This window comes from Grammomys surdaster, unplaced genomic scaffold (assembly GCF_004785775.1).
Source record: "Grammomys surdaster isolate TR1022 unplaced genomic scaffold, NIH_TR_1.0 126124, whole genome shotgun sequence".
Lineage (NCBI taxonomy): Eukaryota > Metazoa > Chordata > Mammalia > Rodentia > Muridae > Grammomys > Grammomys surdaster.
In genome coordinates this window covers 4,221,296-4,244,566 of record NW_021620932.1, presented here as the reverse complement: position 1 = coordinate 4,244,566, position 23,271 = coordinate 4,221,296, and the positions used below count along the sequence as shown (strand labels likewise).

The window sequence follows — 23,271 nt, the reverse complement described above, 5'->3', positions numbered from 1 at the left end:
GTGTGTGTGTGTGTGTGTGTGTGTGTGTGTGTGTCAAAGTGGAGACAGTCCCCCCAGAATCCACCAGTAACCAGACATTCATGGGGTTTGAGGTGGTTTTGAGAATCACACCATATCAGTGCTTCACTGATAAGATTGTTGTCTATGACTAACTAGTTTAGAGGTAAAAACAGATTGTAATTAAATTGTGACATTCTGAATAGTCTTCTCCATTTGAGAAAGTTTTACACAGTCGTTTTAATACTTATAGACCTTAACTTTACTAAAATCATTTATCTCAGTATATTTAGAATTTCACATACATTTTTTCTGTTTCTTTGTGATGTGTTTTCGAAACCTTGTTCCAGTTTTATATTCTGAAAGCATTTTTCTCAGTGCCTTGAAACTCAGCCTTTAGGGAATTGGTAAGTATTGAGACTACCCTCAACAGCAAAGATATGCAAAGATGGCGTTTTCTCTGCTAACCTAAACAGACAATAAAAGGAGTTAGTGTGCTTTCTTCCTCCTCTCAAGGCTTAAAAGCCTGCTCCCTTAATTCAATCCATTTATCCTCAGACTGAACCAAGGTCTTTTTCTACAATTACAATAGCTTTCAAAAAGTCTTAGATTTTATAGTGAAAATTTGGCTGTGTTTAACCATAGTTTAAATTACTGAGACAAGAAATGTCTGATTTTACATCACATAGCTGAAGCTAAAATTAAATTCTATGTGCAAGGTTCATGTGTTTCATCATTTCTTTATATATTTCTTTTAAGACAATAATCCTTTTTTTTTCCCTTGTAACTCTATGTATCCTAAAATAATTGATCTTCATGAGAGGAAAGAGCCAGCTTATTTGTTAAGTCATTCTCCTGTGGTATAGCTCAGAATTGCACATGTTTGACAAAATTTACAACACTATGTATATTCAAATAACATAATGTCCGAAGGAATATATAAATATAGTAATTTAGAAAACCTTTTTAAATCTCCAAGGCTAATGAGTCTCCAAATTCTATTTATCATTATTGTCCCTTTCAGCTCAGTTGTAAAATTGATATAATCATCATGAAAATTTTTAACATTAAATAACCCAATAAGAAAAATGAGAATTATCTTATTAACTCATATTTCTAAAGAGAATCTTTTTATATGATTAATATTTTGGCCAACTATGTATTTAATGATTAACTCTCTATTTCATTTTAACTTCATTCCATACAAATACTAATTTAATTCGTGTATTTAATCCTGGTAATTATTGTGTGAAAAATACAAAAATAAATATCTTTATACATTTGTGATTTCACTAAATATTCAGACCAACTTTTCCCCAGTATGAAGCCTGTAACTAAATATTTAATGATAAAATTTCAGTTGATTTTTCTAGATTTCAAAAACCTAAAACCAGTATTAAAATAAACATGATATCAATATGACAACATAATTATTTTACTGTACCTGTATATGCAAATTGCACAAGATCCCAGAGTGCATTAGGGTCTATGCCTTCCATCTTGATCTCTTCTTGCTTGGCTTCACAGACATCACTTGTAAACATGGCAGCAAAATAGTCAGAGACAGAACTCAGAACAAGCCTGAAAGAGGCACAGGTTCTATTTTAGGAAATGCACATAAAGCACACAACACTGAGTTCAGCAGACATGATGTAGAACAATGAATCGACCATCAGCAATTTGATCAAGTTCTAAATTTATAATTTAAATTTAAAAAATAATAACAATAATTATAATGATGATGATGAAAAAACATGTTTAAACAGAGGTGCCCTGCATTGGTAAAACCTGATATTCCAAGAAGTAATACGTTTTTTAAACCATTGGCAGGTGGTGTATTATTTACCAGAGATTTTCAGGAGCATCAGAAAAAAAATACTCTCTCTTGCCATTCTCCTGGTTTGCCCATCAAAATTAGATGTTCTAACAATGATGTATAAACAAACAAACGAACAAAACAAAACAAACCAGAAAGATGTGAATTTTGGATACACAGAGTCTGAACCTGGAACTGACAGGTCCTTTTTTTTTTTTTCTAGCTAGCATACATCCTTCCAAATATTTATATTCTTCAAAGCAATGTAGGCTTCTGGAGAAGAAACAGTCATTTGTTCTATACTGCTTGGATTCTGGATATAACTAACCTCTTCTGAGGATACTGGGATGTTTTAGAGGAGGTAGAGGAAAGAATACAAAGGTATAGTGTGAAACACTGTGACGCATTGAAGTTTACACAGCAATAAGTTTTATTTTTATTTTTTGTTTATTTGTTTGGTTTGGTTTGTTTGTTTTCTTTCATTGGGGAGGAGAGAGTTGGATATGATAGGACAAGATGAGTATCACTCAGGGGCTTGGTGTGAAGAATCACAAATAATCAATAAAGAAATTAAAACAGAGAGAACCTACAGAGGAGAGTAGTGTTATTAAAGGCTTTCTTTTATATATGGAACTGCTGTTGCAACCAAGAGTGCACAGCAGCTACAGATCCCTAAACTGGGCTTAAAAAAAAAAGAAAGAAAAGAAGAGAAGAGAAGAGGAAAGGAGAGGACAGGACAGGACAGGACTGGACAGGAAGGACAGGAGAGGACAGGAGAGGAGAAGAGAGGACAGAAAAGGAAGGCATGAGTCTAGGTGAACTAGACACCAAGATCTCTGACTCTGAGTCACCAACCAGGTACCATACCCTTGACATATACACAGCAGAGGAATGCTGGGTCTGGCCTCAGTGAGAGAAGCACCACCTAACCCTCAAGAGACTTGAGGCCCAAGGGAGTGGGGAGGCCTTTTGGATTGTGGATGGGATTGATGGAGACATTGTCTTGGAGACTGGAGAGGAGTAATGGGATGAGGAACATTTGGTGGGCAGATCGGGAAGGGGATAAAGACTGGACTGTAAAAAAAGATTAAATGATAATAATAATAATAAAATTTTTAAACGAACAGAATAAGCAAGGGTAGGAAAGGAAAATACAGGGTTATGAAAAATGAATAGTTCATGAATATATGAATACCATATAATTGAATCATGAAATTGTTGCACAGGAATAAATTAAAAATAAAATAAATAATGAAATATATCTTTTGAAAGTATAATATAAATAGAACCCAATAAGCCATTAAAACTGAGCTCACATTACTCTTGACTATTATATGACTTCATGATTTCCTAGTTTAACCAACACTAAATGGTCATCAAATACATTAGTACCATTTGATGCACATTATATGAAATTACAATATGATAATTTCTTGCTTATCTTCACTTCAACAAGGATTTAAATATATGATGTATAATTGGTAATAAACACATATTTTCTCTTATTTCTAATATTTATTATTTCTCTTTAAATCATCAATTTCCTATCAATAGTAAAAAATGTTTTCTTTAGGCTTATTTTAGTGTACCTCTGAGGACAAAGGTATTCCTGGCTTTCATTTATTATAATTTTTTTCTAGTTTCATCTACAATAAATCATAAAATATTTTTAGTTAGTGGAGAATAGTAAATTTATTTCATTCATTTATGAAGAAAAGACAGTACTTAATTATCATCCAGAATTTATTAGTTTTAGTAGAAAATTGGTTTTCAAACTTTATGGTGTAATGTAGCATTTATTTATAATTATTTTAGATTTTTCTTAGGATTTGCATCATTTTTACAGTGCTACACACACATACACACACACACACGAACACACGTTTTCTTCAAGGAAAAATGACAAACCTGTATTTATATGTGTGTGTGTGTCTGTGTGGTAATCCATAGTTACTTTCAGTTTAATTTCTGAACTTAGGTAATAGTAAGATTGACCATTTCAAGGCAAAGATCACAAACTGTATTGCTAGTAAGATTGACCATTTCAAGGCAAAGATCACAAACTGTATTGCTAATCTCATCTCTTCCTCCAATTCATTCCCTATTGTGTCTAACAAAATGTGTTTTAAAAATTCAAGGGTTCTCTATCGTTTAAGTTTTCTTTTATTGCATAAACAGCACCTCGTTTTCCAGTCAATGGAAATACTTCATTTGCTATTTTTATATGCCAATATAACAAAAAAATTTTGAACATTTTTCATTGTTTCTTTTATAAACTTAAAGCCAGGCAAAGGTGCTCATACCTGCTTTCTTAATTTTTGGGATGCTTAATCAGGGTGATAAATAAATTGACCTAGTTACAAACTAATAACAAATAATAAATAGAAATATCAGCTAGAGAGATAGCTCAGCAGTTAAAAATACTGGCTGCTCTTTCAGAGGAAATGGATTTGACTGCTACCATTCACTAGACAGCTCATAATTATCTTTAAATCATTTTTATGGAATATGATGACCTCTTCCAAATTTTCACAAAGTCAAGCATATATGTAGTACATAGTTAAATATATATGCAAAACATATTTACGTATGGTACATATTTACATAAAATAATATCTATACTAGTAAATAATTTTAATTTCATTAAAAAAGCATAGAAATATTAAAATATTCACTGTAAGTCAAAGAAAAAATGAGCAGAAAATAATCAGTTTTATCAAAGTGTGAAGTAGTAAATGTCTCCATAAACTTCAGGTGATGAATAGTAATTGTCTCCATAAACATCAGTTTAGACATCCCTCAAGGAGCCAGTATCTGAATGTAAATTAAACCAGCTTGTTCTTACACACTAAGTTGGTATTACAGGATGGTCACATTTTGAAGAGCAAAAGATTATGTGACCTACATTGTGCAAGTCTGAATCATTGAATAAAATCTGAATGAGCTCTAGGAAAATGCTGCCAGCTAAGTCATAGCAGTGTGAAAAGATTAATTTTGCATTTAGATTTAGTGACACAAATGATTTGAAATAGAATTTAGATTTAATATTTGGCAAAAGTTAACATCTTTATACATGCATATGTAGCTTCAGTTAATGTAGGGAAAGCTGGAGCAAAAACTGATTCAGTGAGTAAATGCAGCCACTTAGGAAAAATCTCTATTTTGGGTCAGTAAAATGCAGTTCTAAATCTATTAAAGATTCCTATATTCCACTTCAATTTATTATGGTGTTTGACACTGTCAACCTCCCACTTTTTAAACCTACTTTTATTTAAGTTAGAGACTTGTAGACTTTATTTTACCTTAGCTTTACCTCTTATTCAGTGACTTTTTTTCCTTCTACTTGTGACCTATCGTTTGCTGTAGACTAATATGGATTTCTGTGCTTTGCTTTAATATTCATTTTTGCAAAATTGCTTTTTTAGCACTGCTTTAATAATTTGTATGATGGCGTTACATTTTACTGTGCTACTGCAGTTCCTGTTATAAAAGAAAAAGTAATACATTGGCCAAAAGTTCTACCAGCATTTGGCTGTCTTTATACTAAATTCAATGGACTGCCTGTAATTTTCTTACATTCACACTGTCTTATTTCCAACTGCTATTGTGCCATTAGGGTTCTTCCAGATGGCATGGAAGTTTTCTGTCACTTCTTTCCCTATGTTAAATAGAACACAAACTTGTCTTTTAGTTTGTTTTAGGTCTGTGTCCTCCTTATAAGGCCCAGACATTCTGAATCAGTATTAACATAAGACAAAGGGAAAGGACACTTCTTCCTAAAGGCTTCATTGGTCCAAGAAGGCCCTTGCACTAGAAGGCCCCATGCTCCCCATCTGTCAATAGGATCCTCACCTCTAGACCAGTAGTGGAGCTAATAGTAACCAATACTACTACATCACGGCCTAAAATGCTTCCTCTGTGAAGCACAGTATGTCTATGTGCATCAAACAAGTCCTATATCTCCCTAGGAACCTGAGGAAGTCAAGGTTTAATCCTTGATTCATTCGTTCCTCTTCCCTTGCCAACTTTTGTTTTTTCTAAAAGCAGTTTATACACAGGCTTGAACTCATGCTTTCTGTGCTCTGGTGTTGCCAGGCCAGTCTATGTAGTATCTCTCCCCTCTCCTCTTTATCTTCACACAGTCTCCATTTCTGGCATACAGTAATGCTCTAGCTTCACTGACCGTCTGATATTTTCTTCTGTGCTTACTTTTATGCTCTTCTTGGTCACTATATAACATGTTCTAACATGTTTGCAAGATAGTCTTCTGGGTTATGATACTCCTGTGTGTTTTCAAGAGAGATGACACACATACCCATGTTTTTGGAGTTTGGAGTCTACTGTTACCAATTATCAAATGTATATCAGGTGCAATTAAAACTTTACATGCCTTTGGTTTGTCACTTTATAATATTTTTAAAAAATTGAGAAAATAAAGATTTCTATTTTATTTTAGAAATATTCAAGTTTTATCAAACAGTGCCAGCTATACAACCAAGACCATCATTTTTTCCCCTCAAAAACCTGCATTAGTTTTTAATTAATTATACATAGTATTTCAAATCCAAATATTTTTATTGCTATTCAAGATCTCTCAGACAAATCTTTTTCTCAATTTTATGTCTTGATGAGGGTTTAAAGAAAACACAACCTGATACAACCAGAAAACTAAGATTTCAAGCTGGACAATGGTGGTACATGTCTTTAATCCCATAACATGGGAGGCAGAGGCAGTTGAATTTCTGAGTTCGAGGCCAGACTGGTCTACAGAGTGAGGTCCAGGACAGCTAGGGCTAAACAGAGAAACCGTGTCTCAACAAACAAACAAACAAACAAAACCCAAAAAGAACTAAGATTTCAGACCCCAGAATTATTTTCTTTAAATTCTGGTAAAACATAATCATTGTATTCATTCATCATTTAACTTGTATTTCACAAAATTATTGCAAATTATTTCAAGCAATGACACCTAAATTGGTTACTTTTAAGGACATGACAACTAATGCTTCATTTTTATCTTTAGTCTCTGTTCTCGATAAATAAGCTTTTTTCAGTGTTTATGGTACATACTTGAACATAGACTTTCTGATAAACAATAAACAATAAACATAAAATCATACAATCATTTCAATTGGTATAATAAATTTCATATATATATAATTATATAGATTAATTCCCCATGATTGTTTGTTTTAGAATTTCAAATATATATATATATTCATTCCCCATGATTGTTTGCTTTAGGGTTTTAAATAATACCAAACCATGAATAACATGAGTATTTTTAAAATAAGTGTTGAAATTTAAATATAATAATATAATTTATTCCTTGAAATACTCCCATATACACCCTCTCTCAGGCATTGAAAGACACAGCTCTCTCTCTACCTCTCCACCCACCTTCATCTGACCTGCAGAGCCTGAAATATACAGGTTAGCTTCCATTCCTTACATAATGTTCCTGCTCAGTGAGGTACCCCAACATGCCCTGTGAAGCCTGTTATCCCCAACGAATCTTCATTCTCTAGTCACTCTCTGCCCACGTTCATCAGACCTACAGATCCTGAACCATACAGATCTGCTGAACTGGAAGCATACATCACAAAAATACCTATCAGAGGGTTACTGAAACAGGACCACTGACGTGACCACTGAAGTTTACTGCTGTGTACAGATACCATAACCATGTCAAGTCATATAAAGAAAACATTTAATTGTTGCTGGCTTTACAGGTTCAGATAATTATTCTAGTTATCATCAAAACAGGAGCATGGTAGCTAGGCAGGCATGGTGTAGGAGGAACAGAGCTTTCTGGACCTTCATCTGCAGGCTTATAAGAGAATACTGACCTCCAGAAAGCTAGGACTAGGGTATCAAAGCCCACACCCACAGTGGTACACCGATTTCAACATGGTCATACCTAATAGTTTTCCTCCCTAGCCCAAGCATATATAGATCATCACATTCCAATCCCTAGCCGCCCCCATAGGCTTGTTCAAACATATGAGTCTATGGGTACCATAACTAAACATGCCATTATGCTAAATACATCCAGTCCAACTTCCAAAGTCCCCATAGTTTATAGCAGTCTCAATATTGTTAAAAGTACAAATTTCAAGGTCTCTTCTGAGATTCATCCAATCACTTAAATATAATCCCCAAAGCAAGACAGGGAACCAGTTGGGCAAACTCCAAACTCTGCATCTCCATGTCTGATGTCAAAGTAGACTTCAGATCTCCAACTCCTTTTTCATCTTTGTTGACTGCAACAGACTTCTTTCTCTTTGGCTGGTTCCACTTCATTAGTAGCTTTTCTCAGCAGATAGCCCATGGCTCTGGCATTTCAAACATCTTGGGGTCACCATGGCAACATCAATGTTACAGCTTCTTGGTTCAATGTTTGGATACACACATGATCTTCTGGGTTCCTCCCAAGTGCTTGTGTCACTTCTCCAGCTCTGTCCCCAGTAGCAATCTATATTCAGATCAGTCCACTCCACTGCTGCTGCTGCTGTTCTTAGTGATCATCCCATGGTACTGGCATCTACAATACACTGGAGTCTTCTACTGGAACTAGGCTTCACCAGTAGCCTCTCATAGTCTCTCTTCATGGTGTCAAGCTTCAAATCATTTGCATGGCCCCTTCAGTCCTGGGCTATCAACTACAACTGAAGCTATACCTTCACCAAAGGCCTTCCATGGTCTCTCACAATGCTGAGCCTCAGCTGTTTTCCTGACCCCTTCACGCCTTCAAAACCAGTACCATCTGGGTGTTTCTTACACATTACCAAAGACAGCTGCAGCATGAGGTATAACCTTGGCTATTTCTGGAACACAGCTTCTTTGTGCTCTCAGAAAACATTTCCCAGAAGATTTCACCTCAATGTTTCTGGTCTCTTCTTAATCCCCACTAATTTCTTAGCTCCATCTAACCAGCATCAATTGTCCTAGTAGCCCTTTCTATTCTTGTCTCTAATGCCAGAGCCACATGGCTGAAACTGCTGAGTTCTACTGCTTGCTGGGACTAGAACATGGGACATTGTTCTATAACATTATCACCAGCTTTCTGTTTTCCAGTTCCTTCACTGCTTAAACTTAGCTGTCCTGGAACTTGCTAGATAGATTGACCTTGAACTCAGAGATCTGCATGCCTGTCTCCTGGGATTAAAGGTGTGTACAATCATGCCTGGGCCTAAATTTAGCTGGGTATTATTATGCCCCAAAGTCCCACTCTAATAATCTGCTATCTCTTAAAACATAGTGATTCATCTCCATTACACTTCCTGGTTCCTTTTTAATACTAGAACCATGTATTTTATATTTTCCCTTTCTAAGCATCCTATGCTTGTTTAAAATGTTCTTCATGAGACTTAACCAGAGAATAAAGTGTATGATGGGCATTTCTGAGACTACCTTTGTTAATGCAATTAATCAGAGTCTCTTTACCTTAGCCTCAGGATAATTCTGTGGATAACAGCAAAAAGTAGCCACATTCTTCACCAAAATATCACCAAAATATCACAAGAACAGTCTCTCTGTCACAGAGTAAAAATCTTCTCCTCTGAAGCTTCTAGACCCAGGATTGCATAGTTCAAGTCACCATCAGAAACAAAGTCTTCCTTGTTTCTACTAGGATATCCCGTTAAACCCTACTTAAAGCATTCTACTGCTTTCTAAATCCAAGGTCCTCAAATCCACATTCTTCCAAACAAAAGCATGATCAAGCCTATCACAGCAATATCCCACTCCTAGTACCAAGTTCTGTCTTAGTTAGGGTTTTACTGTTGTGAACAGACACCATGGCCAAGTCTTATAAATGACATTTAATTGGGTCTGGCTTACAGGTTCAGAGATTTAGTCCAGTATCATCAAGGTGGGAGCATGGCAGCACGCAGACAGGCATGGGGCAGGAGGAGCTGAGACTTCTACATTTTCATCTGCAGGCCTTAAAGAGAAGACTGATCTCCAGGCAAGTAGTATTAGGATATTAAAGCCCATGCCACAATGATATACCTATTCCTACAAGGCCACATCTAACAGTGCCACTTCCTACCTGCCATACACAAACCATCACAACACCCCTCTTAATAATTACTACAACAGGAACACCCAGGAACTAACGCCATCCAAATTGCTAAAGGATCTAGAAGAAAAAAATCAATAAAAGGCAGGGAAGGATGACAGTTTCAGGGCACAGCTACACTACTACAGCAAGTCTTGGGTATCCTAACACAACTGAAGGAGAAGAAAATGTCCTTAAATCCAATCTCATATAGGTGGCAAAGGCTTTTAAAGAGGAAATGAATAAATCCATTAAAGATAAAGAAACATACAGTTAAGCAGGTGAAGGAAATAAATAAAACTGTGCAATACATGAAAATGAAAATAGAAGCAATAACAAAACCACAAATCCTGGGGATGGATTGAAAGCTTAGAGAGCAGAATCAAGGGAACAGAGTCAGATGTAAGCATCACCAAAAGAATACAGGAGATGGATGAGAAAAGCTTGGGCATTGGAGCTAGAATAGAAGAAATTGATACTTCATTGAAAGAAAATGTAAAATCTAAAAAACAAATTCTCACACAAAACATCTAGGAAATCTGAAATACCATGAAAAGACATAACCTAAGAACAATAGGAATAGAAGGAAGTGAAGAGCCCCAGCTCTGGGGCCCTGAAATTATTCCCAACAAATTTATAGAAGAAAACTTTCCTTACCTACAGAAAGAGGTGCAATAAACACACAAGAAGCTTATAGAACACCAATTAGACTGGACCAGAAAAGAATATCCTCCCTCCACATAATAATCAAAAACACAAGAAAGAATATTAAAAGTGGCAAGGAAAAGGGCCCAGGTAACATACAATGGTAGACATCTGAGAATTATGCCTGTCTTAACAGAAACTCTAAACACTAGAAGAGCCTGGACATATATCTTGAAATCTCTGAAAAACCAGAGATGCCAACCTAGACTGCTCTACATAGAAAAGTTCTCAATCATCATAGCTGATTTTTATAAACCTTGAAACATCAATTCTCAAATTCATACAGATAAACCAAAAACCAGGATAGCCAAAACAATCCTGAAAAATAAAATAGCATTGGGAGGAATCACCATCCCTGACCTCAAGCTGTACTACAGAGCAATAGTGTAAAGGACACTGTCAATGAGACAAAATGGCTGGCATAGGATCTTCACCAACCCTACATCTGACTAAGGCTAATATCCAAAATTTACAAAGAATTCAACACCAGCAACACAAATAACCCCATTTAAAAATGGACACAACCACTCTGGAAATCAATTTGGCAGGCTTTCTGGGAAAATGGGAGTAATTCTACCACAAGACCCATCTATATCTCTCCTGGGCATATACCCAAAAGATGGTCCGCCTTTCTATAAGACACTTACTCAGCTATGTTCATAGCAGCTTTATTCATAATAGTCTGACTCTGGAAACAACCTATATATCCCTCAACTAAAGAATGGTTAAAGAAGACATGGTACATCTAACACAATAGAATAGTGTTCATCTATTAAGAACAGAGATATTATGAATTTTGCAGGCAGATGGATTGAACTTGAGAATATCATTTTGAGTAAGGTAAGCCAGTAGCAAAAGAACATGCATAGTATATATTCACTTATAAGTGAATATTAGCCTTAAGATACAGGCAACCCATGAAGCTAAACCAGAAGGAAAGCTCAAGCAAGGATACTTGAATCTCAGTTAGAAGGGATAAATTGTTATAGGAATCAGACAATGGAAGAGAACTGGAAGGGAGAGAGGATGAGGGGTTTGGGAAAGGTTAAGGGTCAGGTGTGGGAAGTGAAAAGAGAAATGTAGAGATGGCTATGAGAATGAACAGAAATCTGAAACTGTTGGGGGTGTGGACATGGGGGACATTTCCAGGATATGACATAGACTTTTGATAAGGAAGGTGACAAAGAATCAGTGGGAGACATTAGCTGTGACTCACAGCATTGGGGATACGGAATCTGACGAAGTAACTTCCTGTAGTCAGGCAGGAAACCCAAGGAACTATAGGGACACCAACCCTCCAACTTTTGACCCAAAATGTATCCTGTAGACAATACAGGTGCAGGGGATGGAATAGAGGGAACGGCCCAACAATATCTCATCTAACTTGAGACACATCACATGGGTAAGCACCAATCCCTGACACTGTTAGTGAAATGATACTCTGCTATCCTTGCAGACCGGAAGCTTACATGGCTGTCCTCTGAGAGGCTCCACCCAGCAGCTGACTCAAAAGGATGCAGAGACCAAAAAAAGAATAGAGTTCTGAGACTCTTATGGAAGAGTTAGGGGAAGGATTTTAGGCTCTGAAGGAAATAGGAACTCCACAGAAAGACTAAGAGTAGGTGAGGGGAGTGGGTAGAAGGATCATGGGAAGGGGAGAGAGGAGGGGCAGTTATCAGAATGTAAAGTAAGTAAAAAGAAATTCAAAGATACATTATCTTTATCTATCCACCTATCTTTATTTACTTATTTATTCATTCATTCATTTATTTGTGTAAGCCTGTATGAGTATGGATGTATATTGTAAGTATAACCTGCTCAGTCTGCTTAATTATTTTTTCAAATGTTTCCAATTATTTTTTCAGAGGTTTCCACTTAAATAAAATAAGACTTGTAATAGATTATATTCAACCAAAAACATGACGTTTTAGATATGGATTAATAATTGTGGCCATAAAGTTAGAAACTTCCATATATTATACTGATCATTGTCATCGGTTGCTTCCTGGACTTTGAAGGTAAGTTTCTGTTGCTATAGACACCATACACTTCAGTCACCAGAATATGAAAAATACACCTAGAACGTCTCTAGAAATCTGCTCCCTGAATGTTACCACCCACAGTATATGAATATAATATTTGAGATATGTGTTTTTAAGCAAATATAAACATCACTAATTAATGAATTTATGATCAAATTTAAGTAAATTTAGTCATATTAAGTAAGAATAAATTGAATTCTGAAGAATATAACTATAATGGATTGACATGTAATATGTATTGATAACTTATAAATATATATTATACACATAATACTGATTAAATTTAATATATAGGAAAATTATTGAAAATATTTTAACACATAGGTAAATTACCTATTTTATTAACAATATAATCAAGGAAATCTAAAAGTAAGACACTTCATTCTCTTGCTATCTACATGAAGTTATGTTCAGTTTCCCCATTAATATTAAGATTCAATTATGAATTATTTGCTTATAATACATGTGTATTATAAGTATACTTCTTGTATACTTTAAATTCGCCCAAATTTTATAATATAATGTGGTAACATGTAAATAGTATGGTATAATGTATAAAATATTATGATGAGAAAGATAAGATACATGTTCATTATTATAATTTTTAATTATTTTAATTATGTTTAAATTACTTTAATTTTAAAATTATTGTAACTTTTAATGTAAACTTACAGTAAATCCATCTGTAACAATATAATATCATGTAGAGTTCATGGAAGTAGAATTATTAGTGTGAACTATGCAAATAATGTGTGGAGGTATTCTCCTTAAATACATTTATATAATTTTTGTGCTAAAAGCTGATATTACATAAATGTAAGTATAAAATGTCAATGTTAATTTCAAACTTAAACTAATAATTTTTTTGCAATAACCTGAATTGTTTAAACAAATGGTAGAATAAAATATCTAATTCCAGATATTAAGCATGTTTGTTATAGTTTCTTTTGTGTCAGTAGAAATCAGATAAAAATAGTTAATATTGTCCAAAGTTATCTGTAATGGTGCAGTACTCTGAAAATATCTACAAGAGACTGGCACTTTTTTCATTCTCACATCCACAGTTAATAATGTATCCTAAAGAAAGTTGATACTCACAAGCCTTCTCCTCCTCTGTACTCAGTGTTTGTATAATGTGACTTTAAGAAAAAGCATAAAGTGGGAGAGGGAATGGGGAAAGGGGATGACATCTGTATTGCAAATAAATAAAATATCCAAAAGAAAAAAATAACAACAACAAAAAGAAAATGATGGAACCTTGTTGATAGAAGCCAGATATAGCTGTCTCCAAAGAGGCTCTGCCAGAGCCTGACAAATACAGAAGCAGATGCTTGCATCCAACCATTGGACTGAGCAAGGGGTCCGCAATGGAGGAGTTAGAGAAAGGACTGAAATAGCTGAAGGGGTTTGCTACCCATTGGAAGAACAATAGTGTCAAGCAACTAGACACCTCAGAACTCTGAGGGACTAAACCACCATCCAAAGAGTACACATGGAGGAACCCATTGTTCTAGCCACATATGTAGCAGAGGATGGCCTTGTTAGACATCATTGGGAAGAGAGACCCTTGGTCCTGTGAAAGCTTCTGCCTCAGTGTACAGGAATGCCAGGGCATGGTGGGTGGGAGTAGGAGGATACACCCTCATAGAAGCAGGGGAGAGGGGATGAGATAGGGGATTTCCAGGGGGGAATTGGGAAAGGGGATAACATTTGAAATGTAAATAAAAATATCCAATAAAAAAATAGAAAACAAAGCAAAGACAATGAAAAAAAATAAACAATGGAACAACTAACCTTACTTATCTAAGAATACATGTAGTCAGTTTTTACAACATAAGCTAATGTGTAGCTGTAATCATACTTTATTTATTCTTCCATGCCCTAAACAAGATGATAGATGTATATTTTTGCTCAAAACATCAAATATAGATGTTGAAAGCAGCTTTCTAGAATCTACCATAATTGATGCAACATTTATGAATATTGGTTGATAAACAATGATGTTTGTTTCCTGTGTCAGGTAGGATGAGTTGGAGACAGTAAACATTTCTATAAAGTGTCCCATTCCTTCCCTATGGAACACACTTTATGTTGTTTAGTACAGTAGGAGTAAAACCCATTGTGAGGGGCAGACACACAGTCACATGTTAGACATACACAAGAGGAGACAAAGTCACAGGTGCAGAAAAATTCAGGAGACAACCGATTTTTTTTTTTCTAGTAGGCACAGATTCACAGACTAATGCAACAGAGAGAGGATGGACAACACCGGTATCATCAAGCAGAGAATTCAAATCTAGACTGGCTTTTGGTTAAATCACCCCAATTGAAAGTGCTGTAATTTGTTTTCTCAATGTGACATCAATGAGTTATTGGTAACTGAGAGTTAATTACTAAAGCATATAATATATGGAGTATTAAAGGAGTTATAAGAATAATTATTTTAAACCTTTAGATTTGTTTTATTAGTCATTAAATTATTAAAGTGAAATGCTAATTTTCCTCTGAATGTAAAGTAATAGAGCAACAGCAACTCAAGATGTCAAGAAATCATAATTCTATTTATTATAGTGCTAGCAAATTCTGCAGTCTAAAAACTAGTCTATTGGTTTTAAAATATGGATACACAACTGCAATGTTGACACTCCCATACCTATGAGCAGGTATCTTTCGATTCCCAACTATCAGGATGACATCACAGAGCTGCTGTTGCTTTAAATAACTCTCCATCTTTCGAAATGATTGCTCAGCATGGTGAACAGCTTGATAGAATTCTTCAGAACTACTGGAGTCCAAATCACTTTGAGGTGTCAATGAATGAGTGGTCGCTGTCAACCTGTAAATCACACACACAACAGAAAGATGATGTTTATAAAGTGTCAGTAATGGTCCAGAAACTTATGTCTAGCTTTACCATTTTTGGAAGCTTTGATTTTTTACATACATTATCATGGAAAACAAATAATCAAAAATATCTATTTCTATCTGTCTATCTATCTATCTATCTATCTATCTATCTATCTATCTATCTATGCACATATTCACATCCAAAATACTATCCCAGCTCGCAGTTCTCTGCTCACAGAGTCCTTCCTGAATCCTCCTCTTCTTCCCTGAGAGGGTGGGTTCCCTGTATAATCTCCTATCCTGGTGCATCAAGTTTCTGCCAGATTAGGCATACCTTCTCCCTTGGAGGCCAGACAAAACAGCTCTGTTGTGGAATGGATATCAAGGTCAAGTTACAGCTTTAGGGAGACCCTCCTTTTCACTTGTTGGGGTTCTCACATGGAGACTGAGGTACATACTTGCTACATATGTGCCAGAGACCTTGTACTAGCTCCTGTATATCCTTTGGTTGGTGGCTCAGTCTCTAAGAGCTCCCAGGCATCCAGATTAGTTAGCTCTGTTGGCAGCTTTATTCTAATACCCATAAACTGCAAATAATGCAGATATCCCTCAACCAAACTATCGATACAGAAATTGTGCTTCATTTACACAATGGAATAATATTCAGCGATTAAAAACAAGGACATTATGAATTTTATGGGCAAATGATTAGAACTAGAAAATATCATCCTGGATGAGATAACCCAGACCCGAAAGACATATATGATATGTACTCATTGATTATTGGATAATAGCCAAAGTGTACTGAATACCAACGATACAGGATATACCCCATAGACATAAAGAAGTTAAACAAGAAGGAAGTCCCAAGTGAGGATGCTTGAATTCCACTTAGTAGAGGGAATGAAATATTCATAGGAAGCAGAGAGAGGGAGGGAAGTGGGTGAGAGAGGGGAGAGAGAAGGAAATAAGGGGCAAGATCAGGTGTGAGAAGAGACAGGAGAGATGTACAGAAGCATAGGAGAATGAATGTAAATCTGCTGCTCCCAGGGGTAGGGTGTGGGTGCAATCTCTCATGAGTCCCAGTGACGTGGAATTAGGGAGGCTCCAAGGACTCAACCTGGGTGATCGTAGCCAGGATGCCTAACAGTGGGGACATGGAACCTGAAGAGGCTCCTGTAGCCAGGTAGAAACCCCAGGAGGGATAAGGGCACCAATCTACACACAAAACGTTCAACCCAAAATTTGTCCCATATGAAATAAATGTAGAGACAAAAACAGAGCAGGTACTGAAGGCATGGCCAACCAATAACTGGTTGATGTTGAAATTAATCCCATGGGCAAGCACCAATCCCTGACACTATTAATGATACTCTGTTGTGCTTACAGATAGGAACCTAGGGTGGCTGTCCTCTGAGAGGTTCTACAATAATATTACTGTTTTCAGAGATTTTTCATGTCTCCTTTTAAATATTTGAAAATAGTACAAGTTATGCTATGTTTGTCTTTCAAGTTTTTGCCCCATAGCAGTATCATGATTCGGGACATGTTCTGATAATCAGGTACATGGAGGTAGCACAGCAATATATTTCCACAATAAACACGTGGTATAGACATTCACAAAACTCACTGCAAGGAGCATAGGTCAGTGTAGCAGCATCATACTATAAGATCAGAGGTAGCAAAGAACACTGAGTCAGGAATACATTATAAAAGTCTCCAATGAAATCCTGACATTTCTAGTTTTGTGTTTACAATTCATGACTCATGCATAAAGTTGAGGATATTAAAAATAACCCTGCAGAAAAACTCCAGCTTTGTTTGAAACAGAACTGAGAAAATGGTTCCAGCGGCAACCTTTTATCAAAACTGATCTAGCAGTTTAATGAAATGCTTTAGTGCGAAAGTTTCATGCTTAGTGAAGGTTTCATATTTTTGTGAATGATATCAAGAAACAACTTACTAAGTTTTATCAAGTAACCTAAGTAATGGTAACTATGCTATTAAATAAATTGTGTAACAGATGCTAGCTATTTTCTAGACATAGATCTTAAGATCCCAGTCCATACTGATGACCTATTCGCAGTTGACATGGTAGAGGTAAAAAGAAAATCATGGTTGTTGTTGTTGTTTGTTTGTTTGTTTGTGTTTTAAAAGTTGTAGCCACTAGTAAATGTTGGAGTGGATGGTCCCATACCACGATATGTAAGGACAGAAAAAGGGAAATGTTGTGAGTGAATTAAATAAAATACAAAACAATAGTAATGATTATGCTGTGTAGTGTTGTAATATTTGGAGGAAAATATGGGGTGGAAATAACCAACTTTCTTTGTAAATATGTATGCCATTCTCTATATTAAGAAAATATAAAACAATAAAAAATAAGGACAGAGTGGAAAGGCTGGGGGTCATAACATTATTCCTGTAATAATTTTCATCTAGATTTTTAGTTTTCTAAAATTTTTCACATTTTGATTTTTTTTCTACACGTCTCAGAATAAGTCATGTTCTTCAAGGTCTTCGAACTGTCAGATAAATGGTTGTGTTGGTTCAATATGATTTTCTCTTGTACAAATCTCATAAATCTTTTCCTAATCTCAAACTTGGGTAGGATTAATGTACATCAACCTTTGATCCAGGATGAGATATAAGAATGAGCTTTCCAGACCAGAACACCTCGTATTCATTGCTGTGTTTCCTTCCCATTAAAAATCAAAGATTACAATGTGTTAAGTAAAACTTTAAACCTTTAGAAAATACATAGTATATCTTTAAACATGTTTCCTCTAAGTATTAAAAAAGGTGCTTTGGTCAATTTTTCATATTAAACTCTAATATTTCAAGTTTAAATCTTTAAGACTTTATAATAAAATAACACATGAAAGTGTTTTTAATAGAATGAATGAATATTTTAATTTTTAACCTTTATTATAACTGAGGTAAAAACATTAGAAAATGTAATAAATATAATCTTTAAAAATGAAATTGTAAAATTGTTTCAAATTTAATTCATGAGAAAATCATCATTGCATACTTAAAAATTAAAACAATTCTTGAGCTATAGCATAAATTATTCATGCTATTAAAAATATAACCTAATTTATTTCATAAACATTTGTCTTGAAAGAGCTGTTTCATTAAAGTCTCTTTTTGACTCTTGAAGCAAACCTAAAACCACTGATAGTTGAGTTCTCTTACCATTTAACTTTCCTTAATTTTCTTCTGTAGTTATTACTAGTGTGTATGTGGGGTGGGGGAAAGAGAAAGGAAAGGGAGGTCAATGCCTGAAGGAAAGTGATTGTCCTTATCAACTATTTATTACCTGCAGCTCTTAGCCTAGGTGTGGGATCTGTGAAATTACCCTCTATGTAAATTGATACAGGTTTTACTTGACCTTACTGAAAAGATACATATGTGTAGCTTCTGAAGATATTAAATTTACATATCGCTAATTTCAGAACTCTTACTATTTGTGAATAGTAGAGTTAGCATTTTCCTAGCGTGTTGCAAGTATGTTTTAACTACAACTATGGGAAGGAGAATACTTAAGGAGTTCAGCAAGTGTTTAGTGGATGAGAAATATATGAGTTATTATATGAGTTAAGTATATTTTAATTATTTCTTTTTATTTCTGAAATTACAATATAATAAAATGATTTCTCTGCTCCCTTTCCTCACACACCTCTCCTTATTCTTTTTCAAATTCATATACATATATATGTATACACAAACACACACACACACATGTTCTCAAATACATAAGTACAACATACTCAGTCTATACAATGTTACTCATATGATTGTTTTAAAGACTGACATTTGGTATTTGATAAGCAATTTATATGCTTTGAATGTGTTATTTACCATTGTTTGTTTTATTAGTTAGCTTTGGATGTTTTATAAGTTTTATAGAACACAAGAGTCAGCTACGGAGAAAGTTAATACTAATGTAGCAATCAACTAAATTTAAATACTAATGCCTAACCCACTCTTTTACTGTGTTATTTACCATAGTTTAATTAGTACCTTTGAATGTTTTATAAAGTTTACTTAACACAACAATTCATTATAGAAGTGGTTAATACTAATATAACAGTCAACAAAATTTAAATACTAATACCTAACTCACTGTTTAGTATATAAAGAGTACTTTATAAATAAATGTGCTATTAATTTCCATTGTTTCACACCAAATGCAATGTTTTAATTCATAGAGAAGAATAAAATAATTGCATACAATGTACTCTTCTGCATATTTACATATATGTTAAATATTTTGTTGGGTATGTTTTGAAAATAATAAATTATTCAAAATTCTCCCTCCCTCCCTCTCTCTCTCTCACTCTCTCTCTCTCTGTTTCCATCTCTCTCACTCTCTCTCTCTCTGTTTCCATCTCTCTCTCTCTCTCTCTCTCTCTCTCTCTCTCATGTGGTACATCAAAAAAGCATTAAAACTTGAGAGTAAGAAGGCTAAAGAAAAATGGAATTTAAAAAAATAAGTAAGTCACCAAGCATTCTAATATTACTTAGTAATACATATAATTCTCATATCATTGCTGAAATGAAAAAATTGTTTAAAATAAATGCTTATCTATTTTAAGTATTCTGATATTTTAAGTTTTATTTTATCCAGAAGATAACGTTTAAGAACTTGAAAAATTATAATTAACTGAGTTTATAGGGAGAAAAATTGATAGCTAGATGGATAGAAATATACTGATTGAAATACAGAAATTGACACAGATACTAAGAGTAGTAAAATATTTTCAATAAACATCTATGCTATTTTAGATTTTTAATTTATTCTACATGCATTCATATACATGTGGTTATATACACATGATTACAGATACTCACAATAGGGAGAGAAGTTGCATCCCCAGAACTAAAGCTACAGAAGTTTGTGAGCTGCTATATCAAATCTGGAAGCAAAATTTAGGTCATTTAGAAATATAGTAAGACCTCCTAACTGTTTATCTAATTCTCCAGCCAGTGGCAGTGTAATCTTATTTCAAACAAGACAGTAACAAAACTAGAATACATACATAAGATAATAATAAAAGTCTCGAACATCTGGATAAGTTGATTTTCAAATAATAGCCTCCATTTTAATTCGAGTATAGTGTCAGGTCCAGTACTGAAGAAAAATACATTAAATATTAAAGAATATTCTTATAATATTAAATAATAGGAAAATGAATATTAAAATAGTTCTTGGTGCAAAAGCTGAATATAGTAAAAGGTAGAAATATTTAGTGAAAACTTCACTCTGTTGATCCCTACAATCTTAGCATATACTTCAGGAAATGAAAACAGTTTAATTTACACTGTTTAAATTTTGCCTTATAGGTGGGTATAATTTTAATTAAAATAACTAACCCATAATCATGAAATATTAAAATTCATAAATAAAATGGTAAGCAAAAGAAATGAAATTTAAATGACTCTATGGACAACTCACATAATAATGTAATTTGGAATAGTGAAAACATGATTGTTGCATCAGTAATAAAATGTGAGAGAGTGTTAAAAATAAATAGTAAGCCATGCTCAACACACTGATTCAGAAATAACTTATTAGCCCCAGGAGAGGAGCTAGAATCTGCAAAATATTATAGTGGATAAAGTTCAAGCACCAGGTGTTGATACTTAGATGAGAGTGAAATGAAGGTAGTCATTAAATGTGCTTCTGGGAACAATTTTATTTTACATAATGGGAACTTTATATAGCACTTTTTATCAAGTGTATTAAGATATAAACACATACACACAGGTAGGACAGAAATGTTTTTGAATAATATTTTTGGAGGTAAAAAACACATATATTTTGGTTGCTTTTATAGATTTTTAAGTTTAACTTGTACGTATTTAAAGCCAACTAGGTTTTTATTTATTATAACATATCTGAAAATAAGTAATGTATACATTTTAAAGTTTTATAGCATAGCTCTCATTATCTGGAAATTGAGAGGGAGTTTGCCTATTTTATATGCATTTGTCTGAAGTACCAAGTTGATTAGGAGATTCAAGCATAGCATGTAGAATACAATTGAATTACTATTTAGCAGACCCTTTTAAATACAAAAGTATTGTATGTGTGTCTGTGTGTGCATGCATGAATGTGCATAGGTGTGCCACATGTGTGCCTTTTGTGTGCTTCAGGGTGTGTGTGTGTGTGTGTGTGTCTAGAAATCTGAGTTGGGTTACTCTTTATTGTGCTACTTCCCAAAGTTACTTAAGTTAATTCAGAGAACAGTTACATTGATTTTGACATTGAATTTATTTGTAAGATGTCAGCCAAATCGCTTCTTCCTCCTGATGAAAATACTTCTCCATTTAGGAATACTAGCCTGTATTATTTGTTGAATCTCAGGGAAGATAACCTGTGGACAATTAAAAGATCCAGTTATTACTTTTTATTATTTATTTGGCTTCTATTAGGGTAATCCTCTTTGTCATTCAGCTTTAATTAAGCATACAATTACACACACACACACACAGATCAGCATTGTATCATTGTCTCACTTTAGCATTCTATCAAAGGATATACCTAAAAGTGACTCTGGATTTGTCTGGAAAGTTTATATAATAATTCACTCCATCATTATGAAATAATGTTACATCTTAACAAATTCTGAGATACTGTATAAGTTTTCTTTCTTTCTATTGGAAATAAATTTTTCTCTCAAACAAAACATTACAACTACAGTTTCCCCTCCCTTCACACAACATACCCTCTCCCTCAACTCTTCCTCCTCTTTGTTTCCTCTACAGAAAAGAGTGGAAGTTCAAGAGAGGACTTGGACTTTTGATGTGATTTGATGTCCACATGAGAAAATAAGATATTGCAAGCCAAGGCAAAGTGCTCATATCAATGTTGGACAAGGCAATCCAGTAGGAGGAAAAAAGAGTCCCAAGAACAGGCAAAGGAGTTAGAAATATACCCTGTCCCACTGTTAGGAGTATCATAAGAACATGAAGTTAAAAGTCACAGCATATACACAGAGGACTTGTTATAGACCATTTTAGACGCCATCCTTGCTGTTTCAGCCTCTGAGAGAAAATAATAAATATGCATCTATAAGCTTTAAAAGTCTGAAATCTAGTTTAGCTAAAAATCTATAAATGATCTGCATCCCCTAATAAGGAATTCATAAAACTGCAATAAAGTGTTGGGTAATGTAGATAAACCTAGACTATGAAAGCCTCAACATATACATTAAAAAAGCTTATCAAACAAATTCTTTTATATCTAATTAACTGAAGGCTAAGACCTCTTGCCAATTTTGTCTAGAAAACATATTCAATTCTTAGGAAGCATTCTGAGATTTTACAGGATCCATTCAACATACAGAAGTGCCCATAGACCATGAAAACCACCCAGATTCTCTCCCTCATTGATTTCTTCTACTTAATAATTTAATACAGGAATGCAATGTATAGATTCTCTAGAGTGATTTTAATTTAGAATGGAATGTAATATAACATATCATAAGCATAGGAGTAGCACTGTCTTATCGTTGTCATATTAAATTGTTTAAAACCAAGCCATGTATCCTGGTAATATTTATAGACTATTTTTCAAATGCAGTCCTATCACAAGGCAGAGACAATTGGAGGTCTACCAGAAACTTTTCTGGATGGGCAATTATCAGAAAAGATAAAGACAGAGATCTGCTTTATAAATGGCTTCTGCCAAGTGGGTCTGCCTTACTTATTTTAGCAAGCAAGAACCTGCCTTCAAGCCATTTAAAGCTTTGTTTTTTTTTTTTTTTTTTTTTTTTTTTTTTTTTTTTTTTTTT

At 34.4% G+C, this 23,271-nt stretch overlaps 1 protein-coding gene across 2 annotated transcripts in view; it reads right to left on the bottom strand.

The window, feature by feature from the left end:
* Klhl1 (kelch like family member 1) overlaps nucleotides 1–23,271 on the bottom strand; it is a 350,430-nt gene that overhangs the window by 211,345 nt on the left and 115,814 nt on the right. Inside the window, exons 2-3 of one of the 2 annotated variants that reach the window (XM_028756561.1) lie at nucleotides 15,276–15,458; nucleotides 1,442–1,578 (exon numbers count right to left, since the gene is read on the bottom strand). In XM_028756561.1, coding sequence (XP_028612394.1) covers nucleotides 1,442–1,578; nucleotides 15,276–15,458 — 320 coding nt within the window. The remainder of the gene's footprint in view (nucleotides 1–1,441; nucleotides 1,579–15,275; nucleotides 15,459–23,271) is intronic. The other variant, XM_028756563.1, reaches the window with a different exon arrangement.